Raw genomic sequence first — 27,908 nt, 5'->3', positions numbered from 1 at the left:
TCAGCATGTAGCTTTTCTGTTGTGGAGTTTTTTTCCTTTTTTTGCCTCCTTGAATTTTACTGATAAGAGGTGTCTAGAAAGTTGAAGATATATGTATGGCTGGAAATCTATATAGAATAATCCAGATGTCAAATTAATTTGTCTGGATTTGTGAAGAGCTTCATTGGTTAAGTGTTAGTGAAAGTATGCATGAGATCACAAGTAATTTGTGACTCCTAGTTGTTCATTTGGTGAGCAGTGAAAAGGGAAGTTTGTGAATTGCTGTTACTGTGAGACTTAGACTCAGCTGGTTTGTGTTCATCATTGTCTCAGATTATTTCTTTAATGGTGGTTTAGGATACTTAAGACTTAATACTATAAGAAGACTTTTTTAAAAATTGGCATCACTTGTATCTTGATGGCACTTTGGGAGTAGGGTGGGGCAAATTTTTATACCTCTTTCAATGAAAAGATGCAGTAGGCAAACATTGTCTTTTTTTTTACTGATAGAATTACCATTTATAGTTTAAGTTTTTACAGAAGAAATATTCTTCAAATTTAATCTTTGACTGCTGTATTACATGAGGAATGCTTGCCTGCTGTTGCATAACTTGCAAGAACTGTAGCTTCCTTCAACTCGTGTGACTGAGCATCTCTACTGTTGCTCTGCATCTGAATATTTAACCAACAGATACATTTCTCTTGCCTTAAGAGCTCTTTCTGCTTTTTGAAATCTAGGAAATGAATAATTGCTTGTGATTCTGGAAAACTCAGCGTATTTCTTTAGAGACCTGGGAGAATGTTTGTAATCTACACATTTCAGTTTGTGCTGTATGTGAAAAATGAAGTCATAGTTGGGCTCTTTTCAGAGAGTTTTGTTTCACAGAGCTTACACCAGGTTATACTGGCAAATGGGATCCAACCAATGAACAATTGAGTTGAGCCTGAAAATACAAGGCTAGCTTTATGAGCAAAGACTTGGGAGTTAGATAATCCCTGAAAGTGTCTTGGACAAGGCTTTTACCGCAGACATTACATATAAGAGGGGCAAAACTGGTACATGTGGATAAAAGTTAATGTTTCACATTTCTGTGTGAAGCTTTATAAACAACTTTGAATTCATTTTTACCCTTTTTATCTTGGTATAGATTAAATATCTTTATTAAAATTTATTGTATTTGATTATCAATTTGATTATAATCGAAGAAGATATTTTTTTTTTATATTGTAAATAATATTCTAACTCTTTAAGGTGGTAAAAAAAGTAGGAATTAATAACTTGATGGTATTATTTGAAAGCTATTTAGTCATATCCAAACTACTGTCTTTGCAAAATTTTGCCTGGGGAAAAAACGTATTGCAAAGATATAAATCAAGGCAGTTTTATAAAGAAGATATTGTAGGGTTGTTGTTGTAGGACAAGCAGGTCTCAGTGCTTGTTTTGCAGTGTTTGCCCTGTATTTCAGGGACAGGACTTTTAAATATTCACTAAAAGTACATGTTTGCACATAAAATCAATTTTTTGCAGATCTTTTGCAATGGTGAAAATAAAGAAAAGCTGAGTGCTTCTCTCTTTCATGTTTGGTTACTGGTAGGACCTTATAAAATAGGCGATCCTTGACTGATGATGGATATGATACTGTAAAGGACTTTGGAGAAATCCCATCTGTCCATCATCAGCTGGGAAGTTAAACTTTTTCATGTATTTAAAAAAAAAAGAAGTATATATATATATCAGAGAAGCAGTGGAAGGAGGAAACAGCTGGCAAAGGTCAGACTGAACTAGCAACTGAATTTTAACAATTTATGGGGGGGTAGGGGGTTAGTTCTATTTCCATGCCTTTTGAACTGACCTGCATATTTTCTTTACTATCTCATAGTTTTAGAAAAGACTAGTTTTCTTTTCCTTTTGATTTTTCATTGTGACTTTGGGAGGAGATAGTGAAGAAGGAATTAATTTGTACGTTTGCATGAAGCAGTAGTGTTAACAATACATATTTTCTGAAATGTTGCTAGCTAGGAGCCAGGCATGGGAGGATCAGGCTTTCAGTAAATAAAATAAAGAAAGCAACCTGAGTGAGATTTGCCTTAGTTTAGTCTAGACAGTATTTTTCATGCCAGATGTTGTCCATCTTATTTCTGCTTGCCAGAATTATTCTGATACATCACATTCTTTCTTTGGTTTATCAAGCAAGAGAGCTTTCTTTTGCATGATAGTTAGCTGAAAATGTTTCTTCTTCCTTTGTAGTGCTCTTGTAACCTTATTAGTATTTATCATATTGTTTGTTTGTTGAAGGTGCAGTTAGACATTTGTTTATCTGCCTGGTGTACACTTCAGCAATGGAAAGTTTTTGTCAAGTTTATTAAGTTAATGTCAGTTATATACCAAGATAATCAAAGCTGAGCATAATTATTTAAGCAAAAGGGCCTAGACAAGTCTTAACTTTGATTTTGTGTGATTATTGTAAGCAGATAACTTGGTGATTAAGATTAGGTGGTTTAGTCTGCATTGAAACAAAAATGTAACAACTTGCACATCATGAGGAAGTGTTTCCTTTTAAAGAATTGGATTGATAAAGTTTAGAGCTTTCCTGTGTAGTACTGAGTAAGCCACTCTTAGAAAACAAAGCTGTCTTAGCAGTAATTTATTAACATTAATATTAATGCAAACTAAGTTAAGGAAGAAAATTATAATACCCGAGAAGGAAGGAAGAGGTAACTTTTGTAAATTCTAGTGTAGTGGTTAAGCTTTCAGCCTCCAACATACAGCATTCATGTTTTTGGTGCGGCATGGTGTGTTGTTGGGTTTTTAAAATTATTTTTTAAACTTTTTTTATAATATCAAGTGTTATGGTGGATTTTAGTAGGCTGACAATTGGGCTTCAGTGTGGCTGGGTATGTGGCAAGATAAAGGGTAAATAAAAGGACCTAATACGAACAAACAAGGAAGGCCTTGTTGAACATGTGAAGATTGGGGCAGCCTTGGCTACAGTGACCAGGACATTGGGGAGCTCAGTATCTTACGTGAAGGAAGAGGGGCAGCAATTAAGATTGCAACCCTGGACTTCCAGAGAGTTAACTTTAGTCTATTCAGTGGCAAGTATCTTTAGCCTTTAACTTTAGCCTATTCAGTGATAAATATCTTTGGAATGTGCCTTCAGAGAAGAAGGATCCAAGACAGTTGGATCCTTCCAACAACTGGTCAATATTCAAGGATTTTTTTTTTGGGGCTCAAAAATGGTGCATCCTGATGAGCAAGAAATTGAGCAAAGTGGGCAAGAGACCTGCATAGATGAACATGGAACTCCTGTCAATACCCAAGCACAAATGAGAGATACACAGGAGAAGGAAGCAGGGACAGAACACTGGAAACATAAATAGAGGTGTTAGAGTATGCAGAAATGCAACAAGGAAGGCTGAGGCCCATCTGGAATTAAAAGCCTGGCCAGGTATATCAAGTACAGGAAGAAAATACATCAGTAACAAATAGGAAATTAAGGAAAATGTGGGCCGTTTTTAAATGAAGTGGGGACTCTGGTAACAGAGAATACAAAGAAGGCAGAATTACTGAATGCCTTCTGTCCATCAGATTCACTGACAAGACCAGCCCTTACGAATCTCTGACCTGGCACACCAGGGAGAAGACATGGTGGAAGGAAGACTTCTGTTTCATCAAGGAGGCTTGGGTTAGAGATCACCTAGGCAAACTTAATATCCACAAGTCCATGGGCCACGATGGGATGCATCCATGAGGGCTGAGAGAGGTGGCAGACATCATAGCTAGCCACTCAAGGTCATCTTTGAAAGGTCGTGGCAGACAGAAGTGGTGCTTGAGGACTAGAGGAAAGCAAATGTCACCCCAGCCTTCAAAAAGGGCAAGAAAGAGTACCCAGGCAACTACTGCCTCACCTCAATCTCTGGAAATGTAATGGAGTGCCTTGTTCTGGAGGCCATCTTTAAATGTGTGGAAGATCAGAAAGCGACCAGGAGTAGTCAGCATGGATTCACTAAGGGTAAATCATGCTCAACCAACCCAATTGTCTTCTACAGTGACAAAACTACCTGGATGGATGAGGGGAGAGGAATTAATATTTTCTACCTGGACTTCACCAAGCCCTTCAACTCTGTCTCTCACAACATCCTCATAGGCAAACTTGGGAGGTGCAGACTGGAGAAGTGGACAGTGAGGTGGTTTGAGAACTGGCTGAATGGCAGAAGACTTGACCAGGTCCCATACCGTTCATTCATTCATCAGTGAGTTGGATGAAGGGGTAGATGCCTCCTCAGCAAGTTCACTGATGACACAAAATTGGGAAGATATCTCTGGCTGATACCTCCGAGTGCTGTGCAGACGGATCCTGACAGGCTGGAGGATGCGCATTTCTTCTCTGTCTGAAGTTCAAAGGTAGATGAAAGGTCCTGTACCAGCACAGACTGGGGGCTCACCTGCTGGAAAGCAGCTCTGTGGAGAAGGACCTGGGGGTCCTGGTGAGCAACCAGCCATCCATGAGCCAGCAGTGTGTCCTTGTGGCCAAGAAGGCCAATGGAATCCTGGGGTGCATTAGGAAGGGCATTGCCAGCAGGTCAAGGGAGGGGATCCTGCCCCTCTGCCCAGCCCTGGTGAGGCACATCTGGAGTGCTGAGTCCAGTCCTGGGCTCCTCAGGACAAGAGAGATGTGGAGCTCTGGGAGAGGGTTTGAGCAGAGGGCAGCAAAGGTATTTAGGGGACTGCTGATCAGAGATCATTAGGAAGACCTTGCTTGAGCAGAAGTTGACCCCGCCAATGGCCACTTCCAACTTTAACCATTCTGGGATTCTATAGTGCTTTACAACTGATTATAACCTTGACAGAAAATGCTCAGCCACTTAAATGGCAGCATCTGTATCTAGTATTTTGATCTCTGCTGTCAAGTCCTGCTTCTACATTCAGTATAGACGCTCTTCTGTGTGCAAAACCAGAAATGGATGTCCTTACGTGTAGGCATCAAATGGGGTCCATTAGGAAAAAAAGAGGTTGTGCAGGAGTGATTACAGTGATTCTTCAAAGAAATGAAATTCATATATAAGCAGTACTGAAGGCAATGACTTCAGCTTTATCTCAGGCTGAGGGCTTCCTCATCATACTTCTTATCAGACTGTTTTGAATTCCAAGCCTCACCTCCAAAAGCAGTGAAGGCTCTCTTTTGATCTTCTGGTAGGAGCCCTAAAGACAACATAGAAAATACAGTATTTTCTCTTAGTCTGGCAAAAGGACTTCTACTGAATGTAATGAGACTGTGTAAGTACTGTATTAGAAATATTGACTTGGAGACAGCCTGAGCAGTTATGTTTCTGTTCTACATAGGAGGCTTAGAATGTCACTATTAATGAATGTTCTTGTTAATTTGGATCAGTTCGAGAAAAAGAGCATCTGTGTAGGACAAAACCCCATTGTTTGTTCTAACCACAAATCCATTGGCTACAGCAGTTACTAAGCATCTTGAATAACATAACCAAGGAATTAGGCATTGCTTTGGAGATAGGGGCTCGCTTAGACTCCACATGTCAGAAAACAGTGCAGTAGTCATCTAAGTTCTTAGCTGAAACTCTGCAGTCTCAACTCTGTGGGGAAGTGCTGTCCAGCTGTCCTTTCTAATATAGGGTTCATTACTTATTCTCAGAGAACAGTTATTTACCCTGCAGAACTGTGGCTCTGACGGATGGTTGTTTCAAATCCCATAACTTTTTTCCCCATTTTTCCATTTTTGAAGACCAAGCTAGATAAATACCCTCAGCTGAGAATGAAGTAAAGGAGGCTTACAGCATCTCCAAGGAGTGCCTGATCTGTATTAGCTATGGCTCTTTGAAGGAGTGTTATTACTTGCTGGGTGGTGGGATTCTTCAGCCTTGGGGCCTCAAAGCAGCTTGCAGTTTCATTGCATGTGGCTAAGAGCTGGCCAATCTGCTGCTTATAAATTAATTGCTAGAAGAGTGAAGGCCAGTTTGTTAGTGAAGAAATTATTCCTACTGCTGATGGTTGCTAAATAACCATGGGCTTTTTGATAGGGAGAGGAGGGAATTGTTATGGAAAATTGGTAAGGCCTTGTGCAGTGAAAAACTGAGGTCATAGGGAGGAATCTAACCATATGAGTCAGGATTAGCAGTGAGAGAATCCTGAGCTTGGAGGGAATCTTCTTGTTTAGCAGGAAAGGAAAATGGCTTTGTTGTTAAGGGAGGCCATGTGGTTATGGGACATTTGTCAGAGATGTTCAATAGTGCAGGCAAAGACAAAGTGGATGGGCAAAGTAATGTGACTCTGGGACACAAACCTTGTGATTAGGTGGGAAACAGTCTGAAAAAGGGGAAGAGGAGCAGTGCTTTGCTCTTTTGCTAAAGGGATATGGTGAAGAGGGAAATGATTTCTGGGAACAGAAGGGGAAAGGGTTTAGGTTCTACTTAATATACCTTGTATGGAATGAGAGTTGTAAGAAAAGGATTAAGGTTGGAATGTATCACTGCTTCTCTGACCTGGCTGGAAAGCTCTGTGTGTTAATAAATTTGAGCTGCAATTCATTTTGATCATGGCTTTTTCCTGTTCATCCCTGTTTTCTGAGCAGTCCATGATATTTCCCTTGCCATGTCAAAAAGAAAGTTATATAATCCTTGTAGTCTTTCTTAGGAGTTTGTGCTGACAAGACAATGAGGGTGCTAAATGCTTGGAAAAGTACGTGCTTACTTGTAAGGTAGTAGGTTTCCCAAATTGCATTTAGAGAATTTGGAGTACAGTTGAACTTGTCTTCATTTTTTTTACAAGTAGTTTCTAAGTCTAATTTATTAATTCTTACATTGTTCTGTCTTTTCTATCTCTTTCCAAAACAGGATGATACCCCTTTCATCTCAGACATTAATGATGAATCTTCATCATGGCCAAACACAGGAATATGTGATTAAGCCCAAATATTATCCAGTAAAAAAAGTGATTTCAGGAGAGCAGTCCACTGAGGGCTCGTTACCGCTGAGACTTGGCCAGGATCAACCTGCATCACCTTTGAGATGTGAGTACAAGTACAAAAAGCATACTGCCTTCTCTCCCCCCACAAAGCCCCCACTCCCTGTTTTTTTAAGATCTTGAAATTTTCTGCAGTAACACTTGAAGACAGAGAAAGGTTAAAACAACTATACGTGAGAATTCTTAGATTAGCAAATGCTTCAATATTCGGCATTTTGTGGAGAAACAAAACAGATTTCCTGGATGAGAAAAAATTGAACCTGATTCACTGTGGAAAATGTATCATGTTATTTCTAGATAATAGTTTTTTCTTCAGAAAAGGGTGCTTTGTGAATGCTTTGCTAGAATAGGCACATCTATGAGTGTAGTCACTGTCAGTATGATGGATACCTTTTTGGAAAGCTGGAGTTCAGGACTGTGGTCTCATTGGTGACTAATTTTCTCTATAATTTATTACGTGTTTACGAACTTCTGCACAGTATGGAGCTGCCTGAGAGTTTCTGCTTCATATTTATAAAAAAAAAAAGATTGTGTAGGTGCCCAGCTTGTGGCCTTGGCTCATGCCCCATTGTGTGCAGAGCTTGTGGACAAGTTTTGGCTTAGAAGATTAAGAGCTTGATGAATTATGGGCTAGGTATTACAGAACGTCTGCTGGCTTGATTTGGAGAAAAGTTCCTGCAGCTGAATAATGGACTGGTTAACATTGAGACCTTAAGGACTTGCAGTCTCCTGACAGACTTCCTTTGCTGTAGCACAAAGAATTATGTTCTGCTGAGGTTTTAGGGAAGAGCCTTTCCTTCTAAATCTTTAACTAGAATTCCTTTGTGTATATTTGCATTTCTGCATTGCACATCTTTATGGTCTGTCCATTTACACTTGCTTCCTTTTCTTCAAGGATAAGTTTCTTGATGGTAAATGAGACTATTGGCTCTAATGGGAAGAACAGTGGGCAGCTGGAGGTCTTTCAATTAACATTTTCAGAGTGGTGAAGTATACTTCTTGCAAAGCACTATCTCCCTTTCTTAGAAGTTTCAGAAATTTTTTTTTTTTTTAGTCACACTGTCAAGGTCAAACAATAGTCTCTTTTGTAAATATGATAACACTGCTTTTTTTCCAGTCAGCAGTTCCTTTCCTTCCAATAAAATATTAATGGCCACCAGGATTGGATTGTGACCTTCTCTATGCATTTTACTTCAAAGCATTAACACTGTGCCAGAGACTGGCAATTGTGAAAAATGTACCCCATAGAATAAACTTTTTTTTCTCTAGCTGTAGCTGCAGTTGGTTTTGATTTTTGGACTTCTATAGATTGTTTCAATCCAGTGATATAAAATGGATGGTCTTGAATAATTCTATTTGCAACCTGGTAGTCCATAAAACAGTAGGAAGATTTTTTTTAGTAATTCAGGTACATCTACCTCAGACATTTCCCACTAGTCCCTTAATGGCACTGTTAAATAGTAACCACTAGTCATCTGAGCACATGAATCCTCTAAATACTGTGCTTGTATCCCTGGATTTATAAATGCAGTGCTGAAAAAAAGTAGTTAAAGGAATTTTGTGTGGTTTCTGTTGATCTAAAATGTATATGATAGTAAACAAATTCTAAATGTAGTCTTTTTGGAACTCCTTTCAACAGAGCTATTGTGGGAACTGTTTATTACAGCAGGAAGAGGTTAGGAAGTTCTCAGTTTCACTCTATCCACTTCTGGTTGCTATATTTTCCAGCCTGAGAAGTCTGTGGGCTAGTGTTTAGTGGCATTGTGTGTTTTGCCCATTGAGCTGAAAACAGTGAAATTTCTGCTTCTGAAATCAGTTGTCTGGTGTTGCCTGCATGCGGAGGACAATTTTGTTCACCCTCTCACCAGGCTACAGTTCCTCATAAGCATAATGATGATGTCACTACTTCCCTGTTTTAGAGGCATGTTGAGAAAATGTATTAATTAGTGACTGAGGCAACCACAGAATGCACTGAAAGCAGAAGAAAAACTCAAGAGTACTTTACCTACAACTGGAATTGTATTATGTGAAGTAAATAAGGCATGTGTTTGTATAATGAAGTTATCCCAAGGAAGAAGGGAGGATAAGAAAGAACATGAGCTTAATCTCTCTATTCAGGAAGACAATGTGAGAAGTATGTGAATTTTGCAATTGAAGTTACATGTTAAGTTGATAAAATTAAGTACTATGGGCAACTACTTTCTTCTAGGTAGATTGGATTGTTTTGATCTTCACCAAAATTCTTTATAAAATTCATTAAAGAGAGCATATCTCTACTTTAGGTAGTAAATGAAAACATGTCTTGAATTTAAGTAGTAAAAGTTACATAAGTTTTAGTGAATTTGAGCTTGCAGCACCCTACTGTGTCTTAGCTGTAAGTGTTGTGGCTGGACAATTGGACAAGTTGGACAAATATGCCTGTATGGCTTTTGGACTCTTAGGATCTGCTCATGGTTCTGTGGACAACTCTTAAATTCTTGTGTAAGGATGAAGCTGAAACAATATGAAAGTCATGTAACTCCTCTAACTGTGGATACATTGTATTGCATCATATTTTACATAAGTTTATACACATGAGATAAGCTTAATGTGGAAGCAAATGTCCCAGCACTTAAGAGTTGTGATGTGCAGAATACCCTGTTCCAAATTTGGCATAACAAGAACTTTCCTATATTGGCAGCACAATACACTGGTAACTTAGTGAATCTCCTCGGTAAGTTTATATGTAATTACACATGCTGGCTTCACTGATGACTTCAGAGGTTGATTTGAGCAAATCCCAGGTGTCACTTTGAAATTCCAATTTAAACTATTTTTGAGGAATTGCCCCATTCTGACTTCATTAAATGACACTTACTTCATAATAATAGTATTTCCCTGCCAGGAAGTATGGGTAAACAGCTGCAAAAGGCATAAATATTTTACTGCTTTAAAAAAGTGCAGACAGAGATACAATATGTGTTGCATATAAATGCATCTGTATGATTTGACATTCTACCCAAGTTCAGACTTCGGAGGAAAAACTCCCTCTGGTCTTCACTGGGTCAGATATACTCTTTCCACCATTCTTGGTATTGCTTTGTGGAACTGCTCTTCATGAACAGCAAAATAATTCTCCCTGGCTTGTCTTAGCTAGATCACTACATTGTAATCCTTATAACTTGTGCCTATCAATGTATTTATGGATATTAAACAGTGGTAATATTCCCAACTAGAAGTTTTGGGAAATTTGGAGATAAGGGAGGATCATGAGGCTACACTCTGAACAAGGTACAGCCAGCAGAATGAGGCGAATGAAACTAGAATTAACTTAGAAGACTAACATTAAGAAATAACTGAACAATTACAACATAGTCTGTTTGGAGGGAATGCAGAGTCAAATTTGCTTCAGTCACTCATGGCAACTGACATTCATGTATTGTTCCTAAAATTGTACATAGTCGGTTGCAAGGGAATGGGGTAAGTGCATAAATGTTGGGGACTTTTTTGTTTCATTTTCTCAAATGCATGTGTGTTCAAAACCTATCCTCTCATTCCAGAGGCAGAAGGGATTTTTAAGAGATAAGCTGAAAAGTTTAAGATAAAATTTTGTTCCTGTCAGCATCAGGGTCAAACAGCACTGGGGCTTTTGCAAAGAACAATTTTAGTGTGAAGCATTCTTTTCCTCTCTGCCATTTAAGAGCATTATTCTTCCTGCTATTGAAGAGTATGGTGATTTGTAACAGCCAGTTAAAGTTTACTTTTGATTCCAGCAAGACTTGGAAACAACAGGCTATATTCTAGGTATAAATTGAATTATGTAGATTCACATTAATGCAGCTAACTCTATCATACCAAGCAGCAAATTTACTTTGCTTTTTCCTCAAAAAATAGAGTGACAAATTCTGAAAAAATAACTAACAAATGAATACAGTTTGTGTAGCAATTATAAGAGACTATGGAGTTCTTTGAAAACCATGGAGACAGAATAGCTCTGTATCAATGCAAGCTATTTCACTCAGTATACTGTTGCTCTAGGCATTCTAACAATACCATTGCTAAGCTGTCTTTGTGATTGTTTTTGTGTCCATAAAGGGCTCACAATTGAGGAGCCCAGAAAATCAGCACCCCCCCAAAATGTACTATATTGTTCTTTTTGGACTCTGAAAAGATTTTATGGCCCTGAGCTCATTAGAAAATAAATGTCTGCCTGACAAGCAAAGGCTACTGGTGCTTTTATAGAAAATATTTTAAATGTTGCATTCACCCAAAAATGAATTCTCATCTCCATGCTTTAAAATACAGAGATGGATATGCAGCAGAATGAGGAAGAATGTTGGAAAAACATGGTGATCTGGCAATGAGAATTAAAATCAGTTCAAAGCATGTAATTGCTGGGGGGAAACACAGACTGAGACAAATGCATCTCAACTTCTGAGATGAAAGAGTATTGGCTCCAAACCAAAAATTTCTCAAGATAAGAAGAGGTTTTCCAGAAAATTCTGTAGGGGAAAGCCTTTATGATGTTTTAAAAATGTTAATTTAGGTGGATATAGAAACTTATTGAACCCACACAATTAAAAATTAAAAATCCCTTAGCCTGGCTAACTCCAGAGTTGCTGTAATACAAGTCTTTGGTATCAAGAATTGATTCTGATTGTTGCAAGTAGCTGAGTCTGGTTTTCTTCATAGGAGATATGGAAGTGCTCTTCTGTCAGTGCCATCGCCTATACTAGAAGGAATGAGCAAATGTTGACAAAAAAATTACTGTAAGAAGGCTCATACCCTGTGAAACTGAGATTTCAGAATCAGTGACATCCTTATGTCTGTTGTCATTTTTTCCCTCTTCAGAAAATTAGGGGAAAAAAAAAGATATTGGCTTCATATACTGCTGAGAGAGAAGATTTTTAATGATGATTCAGCATGCAGAGGCGGCTGTATTCATTTATAACTTAATTCCATGATGTCCTGTCCTTTGTCACTGTTTATAGTTTGTTGACTTCCCTAGTGCTTTTTGGTTGTTTCCCTTCAGGAAATGAAATGTCAAGTGGATATATTTTAGTAAGGTAATACTAATTTAATCTTTATTCCCTATTCTTCCTAGAAATGATGAGCATTGACTCTTGCAATTTAGACTTTTTTTTTTAATTTGAGGGAGTTGTGTATGTTGGGAGGGGGAAACTCTATCTCAAGAATTTATTTTCTTGGTAAGTTATTTATTTTCTTGAGAAATGCTCTTCCAGCTTGAGACTTGTAATACTGTTGTCTAATATTTGTATTATTATTGTGAAAGAAGCCTAAGTAATAACCTTAGGCAAAAGGCATAATTTCAGATGAGTACTGAGTTTCAGGTGGCAGTAAGTCTCATTCTCAGTGTACAAGACCAAATTCAGAGTCCTGTTGATAAAGTGGACAGTGGCATAGTAGCTGGTAATATTAAAGCTCCTACATGGTTGTAAGTTTGTGTGTAAAAATGTTGACTTCATTATCAGACTGTGCATTGCAGTAACTTTCATCAGTGGACAATTGCTTGCAGTGGGCTGTAAAGTTACTGCTGCTTTATTACAGCTTAGATGAGGATTGTAACCTTAACCCTAGCTATGTGCCTTAGATGTAGGTATGTGTCTAAATGTGCCTTTTGGGCCTTTGTTACCATATCACTCAAGTGAAAGCCTTTTGGGTCTAGGTATGCTTACATACCTAAGAAGCTGGATAATTTGAATGGAAGCTTAAAAAGGCTTGTTCACCTGAATGCTGTGCTTACAGCTGGAGTAGTATCCAGCCCCAAATCTGAAGCACTGATGTGAACTCAAGAGGCTCTTGAAGAGCTTGAAGTTTTGTTTCAGGACAAATACTTCACTCTGGGAAAGGTAGGCCATCTAGGTGCTAATATTTTGTGTAATTCATATTTGAAATTGCAGCTGAAGCACTTGACTGCCTGCCTGTCCTTAGAAGTACACTCAGCTGAACTCTCCTGCAGGATTAAGCTCCCCAAGGACTGCTATAGCAGTCATAGTGTTGTCTGGAATCCAGCTGTAGATGTTTCTTCAAAGAAAAGTGTCTGAGCCCTAAACTAAGCAGTCTTGAACTAAGGATTTGAACTAAGTAGTCTTAGGTCATCAGCATTTACTTCTGAATGGGTTGGGCACACTCCTGTTCAGTGTTGCTCCATGCAATCAATTTCTCTCATCCCTTGGAAAAGAGACCTAGGACTGATAAGTGGTGTAACTCAAGGCTAAAATTTAGTCCTTTATCATCATAAACATTTGTGGATCTAGTTTAAATATAATTTTTTTAACAAAATAAATGCAGTACAGATTAAAAGAATTATTGCCCAGTAAGTGTATTGAAATGAATTGAAGCCATTCCATCAGACATCAAACCACACTGCATGCTCTGTTTGGGTTGGTACCTTTTTCTGATCACTCTTAATTATGTGAAGGGAAATGATAGTTATGTATCTCATTACCAGGGAGAATGGCTGTAGTTTAAGATAGGATGTTCATTGCCTGAGGACTGTATATAAAGAATCCTTGTAGTGGTCAAAAAGACAAGGAAGACAAAAGGTGATTGATAAAACGTGCTGGAAGAGACCTCAGATTTCAAATCTGTGTGTGATTTGTACATTATGGGTTTCTACAGGACAAAATTGAATGTAATTTCTGTGAATTCCTCTCTTGCTCTAAAAGGTTGTCAGTGAGAGAATTTATCAGCAAAGGGCTTGTGGCAAGTAAACACAGTTAGGTCTTTCTAAACAATCTCAGCACTTGTGCCTGCATATGCTCCTTTGGTACTTTTAAGTGAAGCCATCCATAGAAAACACAAAAAAATGCTGTTGCAGATAGTAGAGATCTTTTTGGAATTTGTCAAAATTAATAGAGGAAACCTACTTGAATGAAACAAGTGTTGCTGTAGTAAGTGACTTCAAACAGTATTCTGTTCACACTCACCTCTATTTTAAACTGAGATTAAGATAATTGAAGAGTGGGTTATTTGCCTCTCCCTAGAATAGACTACTAAAAATTGTAAAGTGTTTTGAGGGTGGTGGGAGGTGGTGATGAGGCAGATAGTGGAATTCTGTTCTATTCCTTGGCAGAGAGCAAGGAAGAGATTGTATCCCTTTGATAACCAGGAAGGGGAAAAGACTTTCCCTATTTTCTTTTCAGTTACCTTCTTCCTTCCTGGAAGCTTCCTACCTAATGCTTCCTGGAAGCATCAAATTTTCTTTTGAAATTATTTCTTTTCCTGTTTGTCAAGTATGCTGAAGAAGAAAGAGAGCTTAAAAAGAGGGTAGAGAAACAAGGGTGAGATAGAAGCAGGAAGTCTGAGAGCTCAGTTCTGACTGCAGGGAGAAGAAGATTGTGGTAGGAGCTTCTGAGCAAGACAGGAGGAGGAAGTGATGTGAAGATGTAAAGACATGGCTAGACAGAAATAGGTGTCTAGAGAAGTGTGTGTAATAGCAATAGTGGCAATAAGAATGGCAACAAAAATATCGGTGCATATCTCTCTTCAGTCCCTGTCATATTAAGTAGTTGGATTTGGATCATGTTTTGCTTTTTTGGAAGCCTTTTAGTTTGCATCAAGACAGTGGAACCGAGTACTTGGAAAGTGATGAAATATCAAAGGTTAAGCTGTATCAATTAATGAAATATATTTAACATCACAGAAATGCAGCAAAAATATGAAGTACAGAAACAACAAAAAGTAGGAGTGCTAAACTAATTACATTTCAATAATGTGTTCCTACAGCTGTCTAGACATGTTAAATCAAGTACAGCTTGCCATGCTGTCATCTTGCTCACAATGTTTGACTGGGTGGATGTGCACACATAGACCTCATGCAGAACTGGGGGTGTACTTTTAAGCATTAGAGAAGGCATTGGATCTTGGATGAAATAAATCTGGATCATCTTATTTTTAATTTCATTGACATGTCTAATTTCTCCCAATGCTTGTGAAAAGAGAACTGGCTGTGAGGTGACCTAGGGAACAATAACCAAATTCCTGGGAAGAGCAAAGGTAGACATTGTATATTGAAGCCAAAAATCAAATTACTCAACAGCTGTGCCTTGCCTTTATTTAATCCATGTAGTTTTCAGACTTGTTTGTGCTTGTGACTGTTACAGAAAGATTAAGACTTATATTCTGCATGATTTTTAGATGGGTGAGGTTTGAATGCAGGAGATTTTACTCCTGTGCTCAGAGCAGAGTAAGGGTTGAGCTCAGTCCTGGTAAGGTTGTGCGAGAGATGTTCTGTATTTGTTTTACTGGGATAATATCTGTATCAACAGATTTGGGAGAGGGATTTGGGAGATGTGTGCCCCTTTGGCCTATCCTGCAGATTGGTTCTGGGTGTGAAGTATCAGTGCATTGTTGGGAGACAAAAATAAATTAAAATCATAGAAGCATTTTTATGTAAAGCAGTGTTGAGTAATTCTGCTGCTCTCCCCATCATTGATCAGACCTCAGCTGCAGTATAGTGTGGTTTTGGATAGGGTTTGTGAAGAAAGATTAGGACCAAGTGACTGGTATCAAAAGCAAAACAAAGAAGAGGTAGGTCTGCAAAATACAGGCTGTTAGACTGACTGTTTAGATGGTTTTGGTCTGATCAAAATGAGAATGAGGCAGATTAATGGCAGTGGTCTTCAAGTATGTTAGAAAATGATCCACAGAGGAATAATGTTTTGTTAAAGCTTGCTGTAGATAAAGCAGGGCAATAGTTTGCTTGAGTTGCTACAGGGGAAATATGGGTTACTTATTAGGAATACCTTCACAATAAGAGAGGTTGAAGTGCTGGAATAAATTCTTCGGGGAGGCTGTGGAATCTGCATAATAGAAGGGGTTTGAGGACAGTCTGGACAAACATTTTGTTTAATGTTGCTGTTTTATCCTGGGAAAATGAAGATGGGGAAATTAAGTGATCTCTCAGAATCTCTTTCAGCCCTTTCTGTGCCTTTTAAAGCCTGTTTTTCTCTCAATGTGTAATCAAAAATCTAGGGAAGATCTGCCTCTGGCCTGTATGTCAATCTAGTGTGTCTTTATATTTTCTTTTTTTTTTTTCTGTTTTTTTTTTTCTTCTCTAGTTCCTAACATTATAAATCTTGTAGATGATGCTGTTTCTAAGTTGTATGACAGCTAAGTTCAACTTGTTCTGATCTTTGCAAACTAGATTTTTATTGTTGATTGGGTTTTTTTTAATGTTATTTTAAATTGGTGACTAAGTGGTGACAAGACAGAACTTCCTAATATATTGTCAAAAGTGTAAAAAGGTCATTTGACAATAGTTCTAAGAGCTTAACTATCTTACTTGTGTGGTTGGTTTTTATACAATGTCATCTTTGGTTTTTTTTTTTTTTTTTGTTTTTTTTTTTTTTTTTTGTTTTTTTTTTTTTGTTTTTTTTTTTGTTGTTGTTGTTGGTTTTTTTTGTTTGTTTGTTTTTGTCTTTTTTGTTTGTTTTTTGTTTTTGGTTGGTTTTGGTGGTTTTTGGAGGGTTTTTTTTGTGTCAGCATTTAGGTAAGAAAAAAGAGGGTATTGGTCATCTAAGAATTTAAAATGTTGAATCTCTTAGCTGTTTAAAAGCTAATTGGGTTTGATTTTAGAAGATTTAATTTTAAATGGTCTCCTCAGGCATCATAGTTAAAATTTGAAACTGTGAAATAGCCTGAAATAATGTATTCTCATTGTGAAGAGAATGTAATTTTAAAACAGACTCTTCAGGTCTGATGACACACTGTGTAGATAAACATATGAAAACATACTGGGAACAATGCAGAAGTAGAATGTCATGACAAGAGTGTAGTGTATATCATTATTGGAGGTACTGATGGAATGCCTATAGTTCTGCTAGTTCTGTTTCCTTAGGAGATTTGCCAGGATATTTGTCATAAGTGAAGGTATTTTAAAAAAAAATCCAAACACAAAAACAACAACAAAACAAACAAACAAACAAAACACCTATGAGAACAACAACCCCCCCAAAACTGGCTTCTTAAAATAGTTTTAGAAATCTGTGTACAAAGAATATGGGACATGTGTCCATAAGCTACTCTATGTACCAGTGTACTCAGCTGGTAGAAGCCACTGCTTGTGATTTTTTTTTTTTTTTTTAAATTGTGAATCCTTTTGGTTAGATCACCGTGAAGCACAAAACCATCACGCGAATAACATCAATGCTTTTGACACATTAAAATATTTTATTCTCTTTGCCCCCTGGACCTATGTAGTTATCTATTTAACTGAATGCCAGTCCTGCTTTCACTAGTGTTGCTAGCCCATTGTCTTCCTGCAAAGCAGGGACATACCACAAATCGTCTGAGCTCCACTGCAGCTATTGAATACTGTCAGAATGTTGGAGCTGTGAGAGCAGCCATAAACCCAAGGAAAAGAAGTGTTTCTCAGAAGAAACAAAGTCTGAGTTGCATTACACAGCAACTCAGGAGGTTGAGGAGGAATCCTTCCCCTTATACAGTTCTTTCCCAGCACGGCTGTGTAAGCTATTGTGGCCACCTGAACATAAAACCTGCCACCTGCCCTGTCTTAACTGCTTCACCTTTTTTGCTAATGCAGGGGGAAAAAAATCATCATAATGGATAGTGGGGGCAGAAAGGCTTCTATTAAGAAATCCTTTTGCTTGCATTTTCCAGTTCTCCTTAGTTGTTGCTAAATCATAAATTTATCACAGCAGGAGTTTGCTGTGTTCATGATATTATATCATAGTGACTTACGGAGATGGAAAAAAATCACACACATACCATGCCAACTTTCAACTGAAATCTCATCACTTTACCCAGACTTTTTTTTTTTTTTTTTTTTTTTAATCTGGCTCAAGAGTTTTATGGATTTTGGAAATTATGGGTGCGTTCTTCCACTGATCTCTTTTGACAAATGTATCACAGAGCTCTTAAGCATAAGAGAGCCTGGACTGGGAGGCAGGATGATGGCGCTGTTGGCTGAATCTCATTGTGACTTTGCTGTCTAGCTGAGGGATGAAGTTTTATCCACTGTTAGTCATCTTGATTGTCCTGTCTTTATTAAAACAATGATCTGTCTTTAGTTTGGCCATTTTCTTCAGTATTTTTGCTATTTATTTGGTGTTTGCATCTTCTACTTTTGTTTTTTTTTTTTTTTTTATTAGGCTTGTTTGTTTATCTGGTCTTATATTTTTTCATGAAATGGATTTGAGGTAATCTAAGTTGCAGATTCTGTCATGCCTATGTCACAGTGGCATCATCAGTAGAGGTTCTGGAGTTTGAAGAAAATATTCTCTATGCTTAAAAATATACTGTCCTTTAATATGAGCTAGTTGAAAGTCAAAAGAGGTTAAGGCTGTAGCAGTATCGGTCCTTTCCTAGCATGAAATTGTGGGGTTTAGCACTAATACTAAAAAATCAGCTAACAGATGTTGAAGGATAGTTTCTCATTTAGAATTGAATTTTCCTCTTTGGAGAAGAGGAGGGGAAAAAAAATACAGAAGAGGAGATTCAAGGAAGTCCAAGAGTCTAAACTTGAAGTTTCTACTAAAAGCTTCCTTTCAGGAGAAGGGCTTGTGGTCTTTTTTTAAAATTGAATCTGTGTGTATTAAGCTCAATGTCAGGGCCCTTAAGCCTCAGAATCTGTGAGGATAGCACAGTTTACTTCTCTTCAACTGCAGAGAAGAATGATAGTGACATCTCTGCCTTGAATCAGTTCCTCAAACGCTGATCAGTTTTTAAGCTCAGAGGCCTTAGCTTTGTATCCATCCTAAATGTCTTCAAAAGAATTGAAGTTAAAAGCTGTGGCCTACTAGGGAGGGAGAGCAAACTAAGTGTTTTTATAGTTTTCATAAATCTAAGAAAGATGGAGAAAATCTTCCCATGTCTAAAGAATATGAAGGTATCTTATTTCTGTCTTTTTGCAACTATCAAAACAGGAATATCTGCGAAATTGCTTTATAGCGAAATAACTAGCAGACAGCTAGATAAACACATCATGTGATGGTTTACCAACCAGCTGACAGGTCAAGCACAAAGGGTTGTAGTAAATGGGGTTACATCAGGCTGGTGACTGGTGGGTGTCTATAGGGCTACATTTTAGGGTCAGTGCTCTTCAACACAGTTCTGGGTGCCACACTATAAGAAGCCTATAAAGCAATTGAACAGTGTCCAAAGAAGAGCCTTGAGGAGAAGCCATATGAGGAGCAGCTGAGGTCACTTGGTCTGTTCAGCCTGGAGGAGACTGAGGGGAGACCTCACTGCAGCTACACCTTCCTCATGAGGGGAAGAGGAGGGGCAGGCACTGATCTCTGCTCTGTGGTGACCATTGACAGCACCCTAGGGAATGGCCTGAAGTTGTGTCAGGGAAAGTTTTGGCTGGATATTAGGAAAAGGCTCTTCTCCTAGTGGGTGGTCGGGCACTGGAAGAGTCTCCCCAGGGAAGTGGTCACAGCACCAGCCTGACAGAGCCCAAGAAGCGTTTGGACAACGCTCTCAGGCACATGATGTGACTCTTGGGGTGTCCTGTGCCAGAACCAGGAGTTGGACTCTGTGTAAGTACCTTCAAACTCAACTTTGCTGAATAATGATTTCAATATTAGTAGAGGCTAGGGCTTTCATCATGTTGTTTTTAAGACTTCTTCCTGAAAAATTCCATTTAAACATTGTTTTACTCTTTAGCCCTCTAGATATTGATCTGTGTTTTTGAAAGTACTCTTTGATTACTATTAATCCCAAACTTAGATTACTAGTATTTTCTCATCCAAAAGCATCGAAAAGCAATTTTTACGATATCCGTCGGCTCTCATAAAAAGGCATCTCTTTTACTAAAATTATTGTGCTATAGGATTTTCTGGTAAAACCTAAACTATGTGATAAAAATTATTTTAAAATTTTTGTTGTTGTGAACACTATGCCCAACTGTTCTTACTATAGCTCAGCACTCACAGAATACTGTGAAGGAGAATTAAATGATGATTTAGTTTCATCTTTACTATTTCAAAAACATAACTCTGGGCCTGATGCTGGGTGTGCAGACAATCTATTGCGCTTTTAGTTGGGTCACATTCAAAAGAGCTGCTTGGGTTCACAAATAGAACATTTTATTGAATGCAACACATGTGGATGTTTCTTCTGGATTGCTCATGCCAAATGCATTAACTGCAGACTAGGTGTATTTAGCACAAACAACACTATTGTCTTCATGAGCTTTGTGTCCCAAGTCAACAGTCAGCAGAGCTGAGGGGACAAGACTTACTGAAAGTTGTCCCTCTGGGAGGGTGAGGACGACAAACTTGTTGATCTGTCCCTGCACAATTTCATGTCGAGTTCTCATCTCCTGGGTAGATAGAAAATGGCAGTATTTCTTATAACTCATTAACTACGGTTGTGCCAGGTGCTGTGGTGGGACTGTGGTCAAACCTTCTGTTCTTTGTGCACACGTACAGAATATTTCTTGGTAGGAGGTGTACTTGGTTTGTACACAACATCTCTGGTATCAGGTAGAAGAATCAGACCCACATGGCTTCCACTTTTCTTCCATGTTCCTTCCTGATGCCATAGCAACGCAATCCATGTGACCATTCAGTTTCAGTGTTTGCCCTGTAAGCTTCATCTCATATTGAGTTCTGCATTTTCTGCCCTTCCAACACTGACAAAGTCAAATTATTTGTTTGGTTTTTTTAGCTAAGCCAGAAAGCTTGTTTGGATCCCCCGATGCTGGTTTCTACAGTGTAGGCAGGACTGACTTTTCTGACTCAACTAACCCTGTTTTTTTAATTAGATCACATCCTAAAGGAAAAGTATTGCTAAAATGTCTGAAAATATAAGATATAAAATGGACTCTTTTCTAGGAAAATATATAAAACTATGCAAGTAAAACAGAAAGATGGCAATATTGCTTGTGAAGCTATGCTGTAAAAAAGCAAAGCTTAAAAATGCTACCCTCAGCAGTTCATAGGTCCCTTATATCTGTTTAAGGTGTATTTATTTTTGTGAGAAATGCGTGGCATCCTAAAATCCAAGATGTCTTCTAAATCACAATATTAGCCTTTGATCGAAATGTTTTATTCTTCTATCTGTCAAGGCTCTTCCTTTTCTAAACATTCTTTAGGGAGAATAAGGTGGGAGCATCTGTACTACAGCTGCTGTTCAAATAGAGCAATGCCTTTACTGCAGACAAAACAATCGGCACAATGGCTTAAATTTCTTTGTTTATGAAGAGCCAAAAATAAGGAGGCTTTATATTCTTTTGAAATGGGAAGATTTGTAAGATTTTCTCGATATTTTCAAAAAAGTGTTTGTCTGGAAGGTATTTCATGAACTAGGTTAGGCAACTATCCAGCAACTTTTTTATTTCTATGACATCAGGAAGAAGAGATCCTTCTCTTTCTGTGTGTTATTTCTTGGCATTCTTAGGTTTGATATGAAAGTACTTATTAATAGTTTCCAATAAGATGCTATGATATATTTTGAAGAACTTGCTGGATTTATTAGTAGTATGCAGAGGACAAAATGTTTTCTTTTTAAATAATTGCAAATGGAATCTGTTCTTCTCCCCATTTTTCCTAGTAAGTAGTTTTAATACAGTTTTTGTCTTCCGCTGTTAGGTATAGAATCAAATACATCTGGTTTTACATATAATTCTGTAACAAAAAATTCTTATAACTAGCTTAATAACAAATTAGTGCTTGTGCAGTCTTTATTGCATTCAAGGTTTTTTTAAAATGACTACAGGGAGGTATATAAAAAAAAAGAGAATCTAGCCATTTTTTATCTTTGATCTCAGTATTTTAAAGCACTGGTAATTCTCACTCTTTTTTCTGAGCTATTTATTACTAAAACAAAGGCTGACAGTGGAGCTCAGCCTATAATACGTAGATTCTTGTGGAAAAATAGTGCCAAAAAAACGTGAAGAAAAAATGGGTCCAGGCAGCTGCGTCACAAGGTTTGACCACTTCAGGCTGGGGTGCCAGGAGATTTGAGACAGATGTTTTCAGACATGCCGCATGCCTAAAACGTTTCCAGGGGTTGAGCTACAAATAGTGACTTAATAAGTGCAGAAACAGGAAAAGTATGTAGGAGTACACAAGAGTTTATTCACCTCTAGGTGCACAGCCAGCTCTTTACATTACATCTGCCTGTCAGGGTTGGCTATTTAAGCTGTCATGCCCTTGGTATTGCTCTTTGTCTGCCTGTGAATAAAGTGCAGCATTGTGATTACTAATCCCACTCCAGTGACTTGACTTTAAATGTGGTTTTGGAGCGGATCCCGGAGTTCTGTTTGCTAAGCTTCCTACTCCTGTTTCAGAGACACCACTGGAGATCTATGAGAGAGAGCACTGCAGACTGCCCTCCTCCTGTAGACCTGTCGCCTTCCCCCCCCCCGTGCCTTTTTTTTTTTCCCCAAAAAACTTTTTGAAGGCAATCAATGGATACCAAAGTGATCTGTTTATTTTTCTTTTTCTCTTTGCCTCCGCTGACAGTGGGAAATCACACTGGTCGCATCAAGGTGGTCTTTACACCCAGCATCTGTAAAGTGACTTGTACCAAAGGCAACTGTCAGAACAACTGTGAGAAGGGAAATACAACCACCCTCATCAGTGAAAACGGCCATGCTGCTGACACTCTGACAGCCACTAACTTCCGAGTAGGTAAGTACCCTGAAACTGTATTTGTCCTTAGCTGTCCTCTCTTGACTAACAGAGGGAGGAGATGTTTTGTTATTAATACCAGTTGTGCATCTGTTAGTCTTTGTTTGGAGGGCTCTGCTGAGTAGGAACCATTGTATGCTAGACAAGCTTTCTGGTGTCCTTCGGAAATGCTCCCAAAAGTTCCTTTTGTGTCAGAGGAAAAAAGCTCCCATATTTTTCATCTGAATTTTAAGCTGCAGGGATGCAACATGCTGAGCTGAAGCTTTCGGTAAAATTCCTTCCTCAGAGTTTGTGTTAGTAAATAGGGAAAATGACAGATTACACAAAAAGTTGTATATCCTCTTTTTTACGTGTTTAATATGTATCAAATCCACATAAAACCTAGTGAACAGCTAACAGTGACTCTGTCTTCAAAAATTTGTTCAGCAGCTCCTTAAAACTACAACGCTTCTTAAATATGCAGCAGCTTAAAACTTTTCTTACTGCTGAAAGTAAGTCGGATTTCATATTTGGCATTTTTAGAAACTGAAATAATGTTAAGCCTAATTAAAGTTATTGAAGCCAGTAATTTCTTTGTTAATGTTTATTCTTTCTGCTTGCTCAGTAAGAGTATCAACAGTATGCCAGACTAAACCCTACAACTCTTTGACTCTGTTGAAACAAATCCTGAAAGCTACCTAGGATAATGATAAGCATATTTTAACTGTATATTAAATAGGCATTTGTGTGCAATTATTTACCTTGTAAGTTAAGATATACAGATATATGGGTATATATGTAAACACTTCAAATTTGTCATTTCACATTAAAATACCCTGAGCTGCTCTTGGAAAGTAATTTTGTAGCTACCCTGAAAATATCATAGTGTTGTTTTCTTAAAAAAAATTTGCAAATTTCTAGTCAAAGAATGCCAGATATGAACACTGTAATTTTAGTTGCTGTCTAGAATAAACATAGAGTTCAGGCAGTGCTGAGGCTGGCCAATATTGCCGTTTTTCAAGTGCAGTGTATTTCATGCTCTGAGGGTAGGGGGGGAAACCATTTGAAATTATTATTCTTTTCTTCTGGACAGATGATACAAAGAGCAGTTCCCTCTTTTAACACTCCTACTAGACTGTCAGGCTGTGGGGGAAAGCCCTTGAAGTTACAAACTCATTCCTTCATAGTATGCATGTTTGTAAAAATCTATGTGTTTTTGGACTAATAGTAAAACCAGTGTTTTAAAACAAGAACAGCAAATTTTGGGGTTTGTTTGTGGTTGTTTGGAGGCACTAAAAAAAAAAAAGTATTTTGTAAAGGAATGGTAAATCTTATAATTTTAATTTGTGTTTACTGCCAATGCAGATTTTTACCAAGGTTTTGGCAAGAACCCCAGCTAAATAAGTTTTTTGTTTAATTTTCCGACTAGCATGAAAGGATAGGGTTATTCTTACCCTCTTTCATTTGACCTAATTTTTCTATTGAAATTATGAAATGCTGAGAACAGGCAGTCATGTAACTTGTCTGCTATGTAAATCTGTGCTGTAACATGACCTTCTCTCAAATACTTGAAAACTTGGAGAGTGGAAATCGACCTGTGAAGACGTGTTCCACACCTTCCTTCCTGGCCTCAGGCCACGCAGCTCTGGTGCACTGGGTACAATGGGCTGCTAGAAACATTCAACAAAAGCAGCCTATTGTAGTCCTCGATGGAAAGATAAGGGAGTCTTCTGTTGAAAAATGTATAGAAGCAAGTTGCTACACATGGATAAGGATTTTAGCTTGCCTGTTAGCTATCTTCCCTACTACATTTAAAAGACAATAAGTGTTTAGTGCAGCTCTAGGTATTGTCATTTTCACAGAAGAATAAGAAGGTCTGAACTAGCACTTAAAGGATCTCCAAATAAATATAAAAATGCTGCATGAACTTCTTAATAACTAGAAAAGAGGAATCCTATAACTGTAGATTGAATTGTTTCACCAATCACAGTTTTCAGGAGATTTTGAATCAGAGTTTTAAATACATACTACTGAAATATTTTTTCATATCTGTTCTCTAAGTAGTGCCTCTCACTAGCTTAGGCTTGTCCTGGTATCTCCTGATACATAAAGCAGAAGTAATTTGTGTCTTCCAAGATCATTAACTTTTGTTATATTTTTAAGAGCTGAATTATGTTTAACTTGTATAATATTCATAATTTTGCTTTGAAGTCCCTGTTCTAAAATTCTTTACTTACTGTTAAGCCATAATGTGTGGAAATTCTGATTTAGATGACTTGGTATTTAAAATGCACCCATGAAACAGAATGTCATGTAAGGAAATACATATTTAAAGCAGTGAACAGCACTTTTTCAGTATATTTTTTAAAAAATATTTGTTATTCCTAAAACCAGAGAAAACAGTCACATGCCCTATTTGTAAAAGTTTAAAATGCATTTCTGTAGCAGGAGCAGCATTCTAGTACACGAGACTGAATTCAGGTTCTCAGATGACAGATTAGTTAGACATCAGTTTGCCTTGTTCTTAATAATAAATTATTTGTAATAATGAGCCAGAGTAAAATTTTTTGTTTCTTTTCAGCTTTGTGCTGAACTTTGTAAGCACTGCATTTTCAGAGAGAATAAGTTGCAATATCTGTACTACAGCTACTCAAGATTTGTCATGGATTGTTTCAGATTCTTAAAATGTGCTCAGTTTGTCAATTCAGCTGAAGTTTGGTAGCAGCGAGCCCAGGCAAGAAACAAATCCTGTTTCCTGAAAATTTTATACAATATGGATAAGCCATTAAAAACAAAAACCCACAACAAGGGAAGGACTGGGGGGAATGCTGCTTTTCAGGTGGCTGAGATTTTTGGCTGTGGCGAAGAATAGCTCCTAGCACTGCAATTTAAGGTGATGAAAGCTTGGTATTTAAAAGGAATGACCTCTTTGATTGCCAGGCTGCTTCAGTGAAACTTTGGGGTTTTTTGCAGTTTCATTTTGTGAATGGGATATGTTGCAACTAAACTAACCAACCTCCAATATTTCATTGGCTTGGAGAATGAAAGCATTTAATCTGAGTGGAAACTTCTGCTGAATAAATGCATCTTATTATTCAATTGGATTGATGCATGTGCAGTTTATATGGTATTTCAGTCCTGATACATCTACTGAGGCTTGTAAAACAGGGTCAATAGGTGTGCATAGGAAAGGGAATAGAATAGCACATGAGTTTTCTGTTTCTCTGAGTGTTGAAGTTACTCAGTGAGGTGTCCTGTTTCTACTCAAAATTATTCCACATTCCAATTTTGAAATGAATTCTCTTCCTGTAAGGAGTGGGAGGGCAATGACTAATTTGTAACTGTAAAATGAAGCAATAAGGAATTAGTAAATGCCCAAATTAATATTTTCATGCCTTCCCCCCCACTGTTATGTATATTTATTTAATTATAGATTTTTCCCAAGGGATCTGTGCTTCATTCATTGAACAGGAATGACAGAACTTAGTAAAGCAAGCAGTCATTTAATACTTAGGTTCATATTCACTGTTCATTTGCAGCCCTGCATCTCATTTAAAGTGGTTCATTCAAACTGTTATAAATGAGAAGTCAAAGTTGCATGCTTGCCAGTGAAAGTGCATATCTTTCTATAAAAATTTTGTGTCTGAGCACTTGGCAGTATCTGTGTCAAATAAGGAAACAGAATCATAGAATTATAGAAGGGTCTGGGTTGGAAGGGACCTTTAAAATCTTAGAGTTCCAACCCCCAGCCATGGGCAGGGACTCCTTCCACTAGACCAGGTTGCCCAAAGCCCTATCCAACCTGGCCTTGAACATTTCCAGGGATGGGGCATCCACAGCTTCTCTGGGTAACTTGTGCCAGGGCCTCACCACCCTCATAGTAAAGAATTTCTTCCCCTGTCTAATCTAAATCTACCGTCTTTCAATTTAAAGCCACTCCCTCTTGTCCTGTCCATGATCATGTAAGAAGTCCCTCTCCAGCTCTCTTGTAGGCTCCCTTAGATGCTGGAAGGCTGCTGTGAGATCACCTTGAAGCCTTCTCCAGGTGAACATGGTGTCTTAAATAAAAATGTATCTGGTCTTTCATATTTAATCATAAATTCTGAAACTTTCAGCATGGATCACAGTGACCTGGATATTCTGTACTCTATTACAATAATGCTTAAATTATGTTGCCGCTTGAATTTTGGCGCTTTTCCTATTGTAATTTTCTACCAAAAAATTTTCGAGCTTTACTGTGTTGACTCTGTGTAAATGTTTTTAGATAATGGAGATTGTCCAGAAGTTTCCAATTACATATAGACTGAAACTTCCAAGAAGCAGCAGAAGCATTTTGCTCAAATTTTATTTGGTCTTCTGTTGAAAGCAATTTTGACCAATACATTTTAAAACAATAGGTTATTCAAAGGAAATTTAGTAAGAAGACCCACTATGTAATTATTATTCTAACAGAATTTCCTATCTAGGAAAGAGTTTAGTAAGCATAATTATTTAGAATTGTGAAAATTTAAAGCAGTTATTTTACAGAATGTTGACAGAATTCCTGAATTTTTTTCAGACCTATGTGATCATGAATTACGGTTAGTGTTGTAGGAGTAGCATTGCTTTTTCTTCAAGCACTTCAGGCATTATCGAAGAGTAGTGTTGGTTAAAAATGGCAATTACCTGCAAGCAAGGCAGCCTGTTGGCAAGCCAGCCAACTCCCTTTCTCTGTAGTTTAGATATGACAGAAAGTCCAAGAGAAGTGATTTGGGTTTTCTTGCTACCATTTGGTATTAAAGTTGTTAATTCTTTGCTCCTTATTATGCATACTGCACATATCCTACTACACAGAAGAGGAGCTGTAACACTGATATTTGAGGAGGATTTTCTAGTATCCTTTTGGTGAAAAGGCATATTTTAAATAGTATTAGAAAGCTAATTTGATGACATGTAAACACATATAAAAGACCAGCATCTTGTAGAAGTGTTTGTGTAGATTTGTTGGAATTTATGGTCATAGTCTCTTCTGGCAGCTTCAGTTTTTAACCCATCATGTTTTACTCCTTTGTTTTACTGGGTTTAGTAAGAGTTGCTAGAAAGGTAACATGTTAGAAGAGACACTTTCTTCTCCGTTTTGAAGTGGTGTTTGCTATTTGGTGAATGGTGTCAGCCTGTGCAGGTAACTCATCATGTCTGACCTATGTAACTCTGCCCCAGCAAAACACTATTCCTGTGGCTTCATCTGAGACGTAGCAGATAAACATGTGGAGGATTTAAAATAATTATTAACACATGTCATGCAGATATTTTTAAAATTTCTTTTGGTAACATAAGTGAGAAGTGATTTTATTTTAATTTTATAAAATGCTTTTATTTTC

General features: G+C 37.7%; 1 protein-coding gene across 8 annotated transcripts in view; it reads left to right on the top strand.

Annotated features, from left to right (window-relative positions):
- The window catches only part of LTBP1 (latent transforming growth factor beta binding protein 1), a 183,077-nt gene that overhangs the window by 40,431 nt on the left and 114,738 nt on the right, over window positions 1-27,908 (top strand). For 5 of the 8 annotated variants that reach the window (XM_053973833.1, XM_053973835.1, XM_053973837.1 and 2 more), the window contains 2 exons: window positions 6,838-7,013; window positions 22,402-22,569. In XM_053973833.1, coding sequence (XP_053829808.1) covers window positions 6,838-7,013; window positions 22,402-22,569 — 344 coding nt within the window. Of the gene's footprint in view, window positions 1-6,837; window positions 7,014-22,305; window positions 22,570-27,908 lie in introns of those variants that run through there. The other 3 variants (XM_053973840.1, XM_053973839.1, XM_053973836.1) reach the window with 1 other exon arrangement.

The sequence above is a fragment of the Vidua macroura genome, chromosome 3, assembly GCF_024509145.1.
Source record: "Vidua macroura isolate BioBank_ID:100142 chromosome 3, ASM2450914v1, whole genome shotgun sequence".
NCBI classification, from domain to species: Eukaryota; Metazoa; Chordata; class Aves; order Passeriformes; family Viduidae; genus Vidua; species Vidua macroura.
Note: the sequence above shows the minus strand (reverse complement) of the source record. Positions and strands in the feature narration are given on the sequence as shown.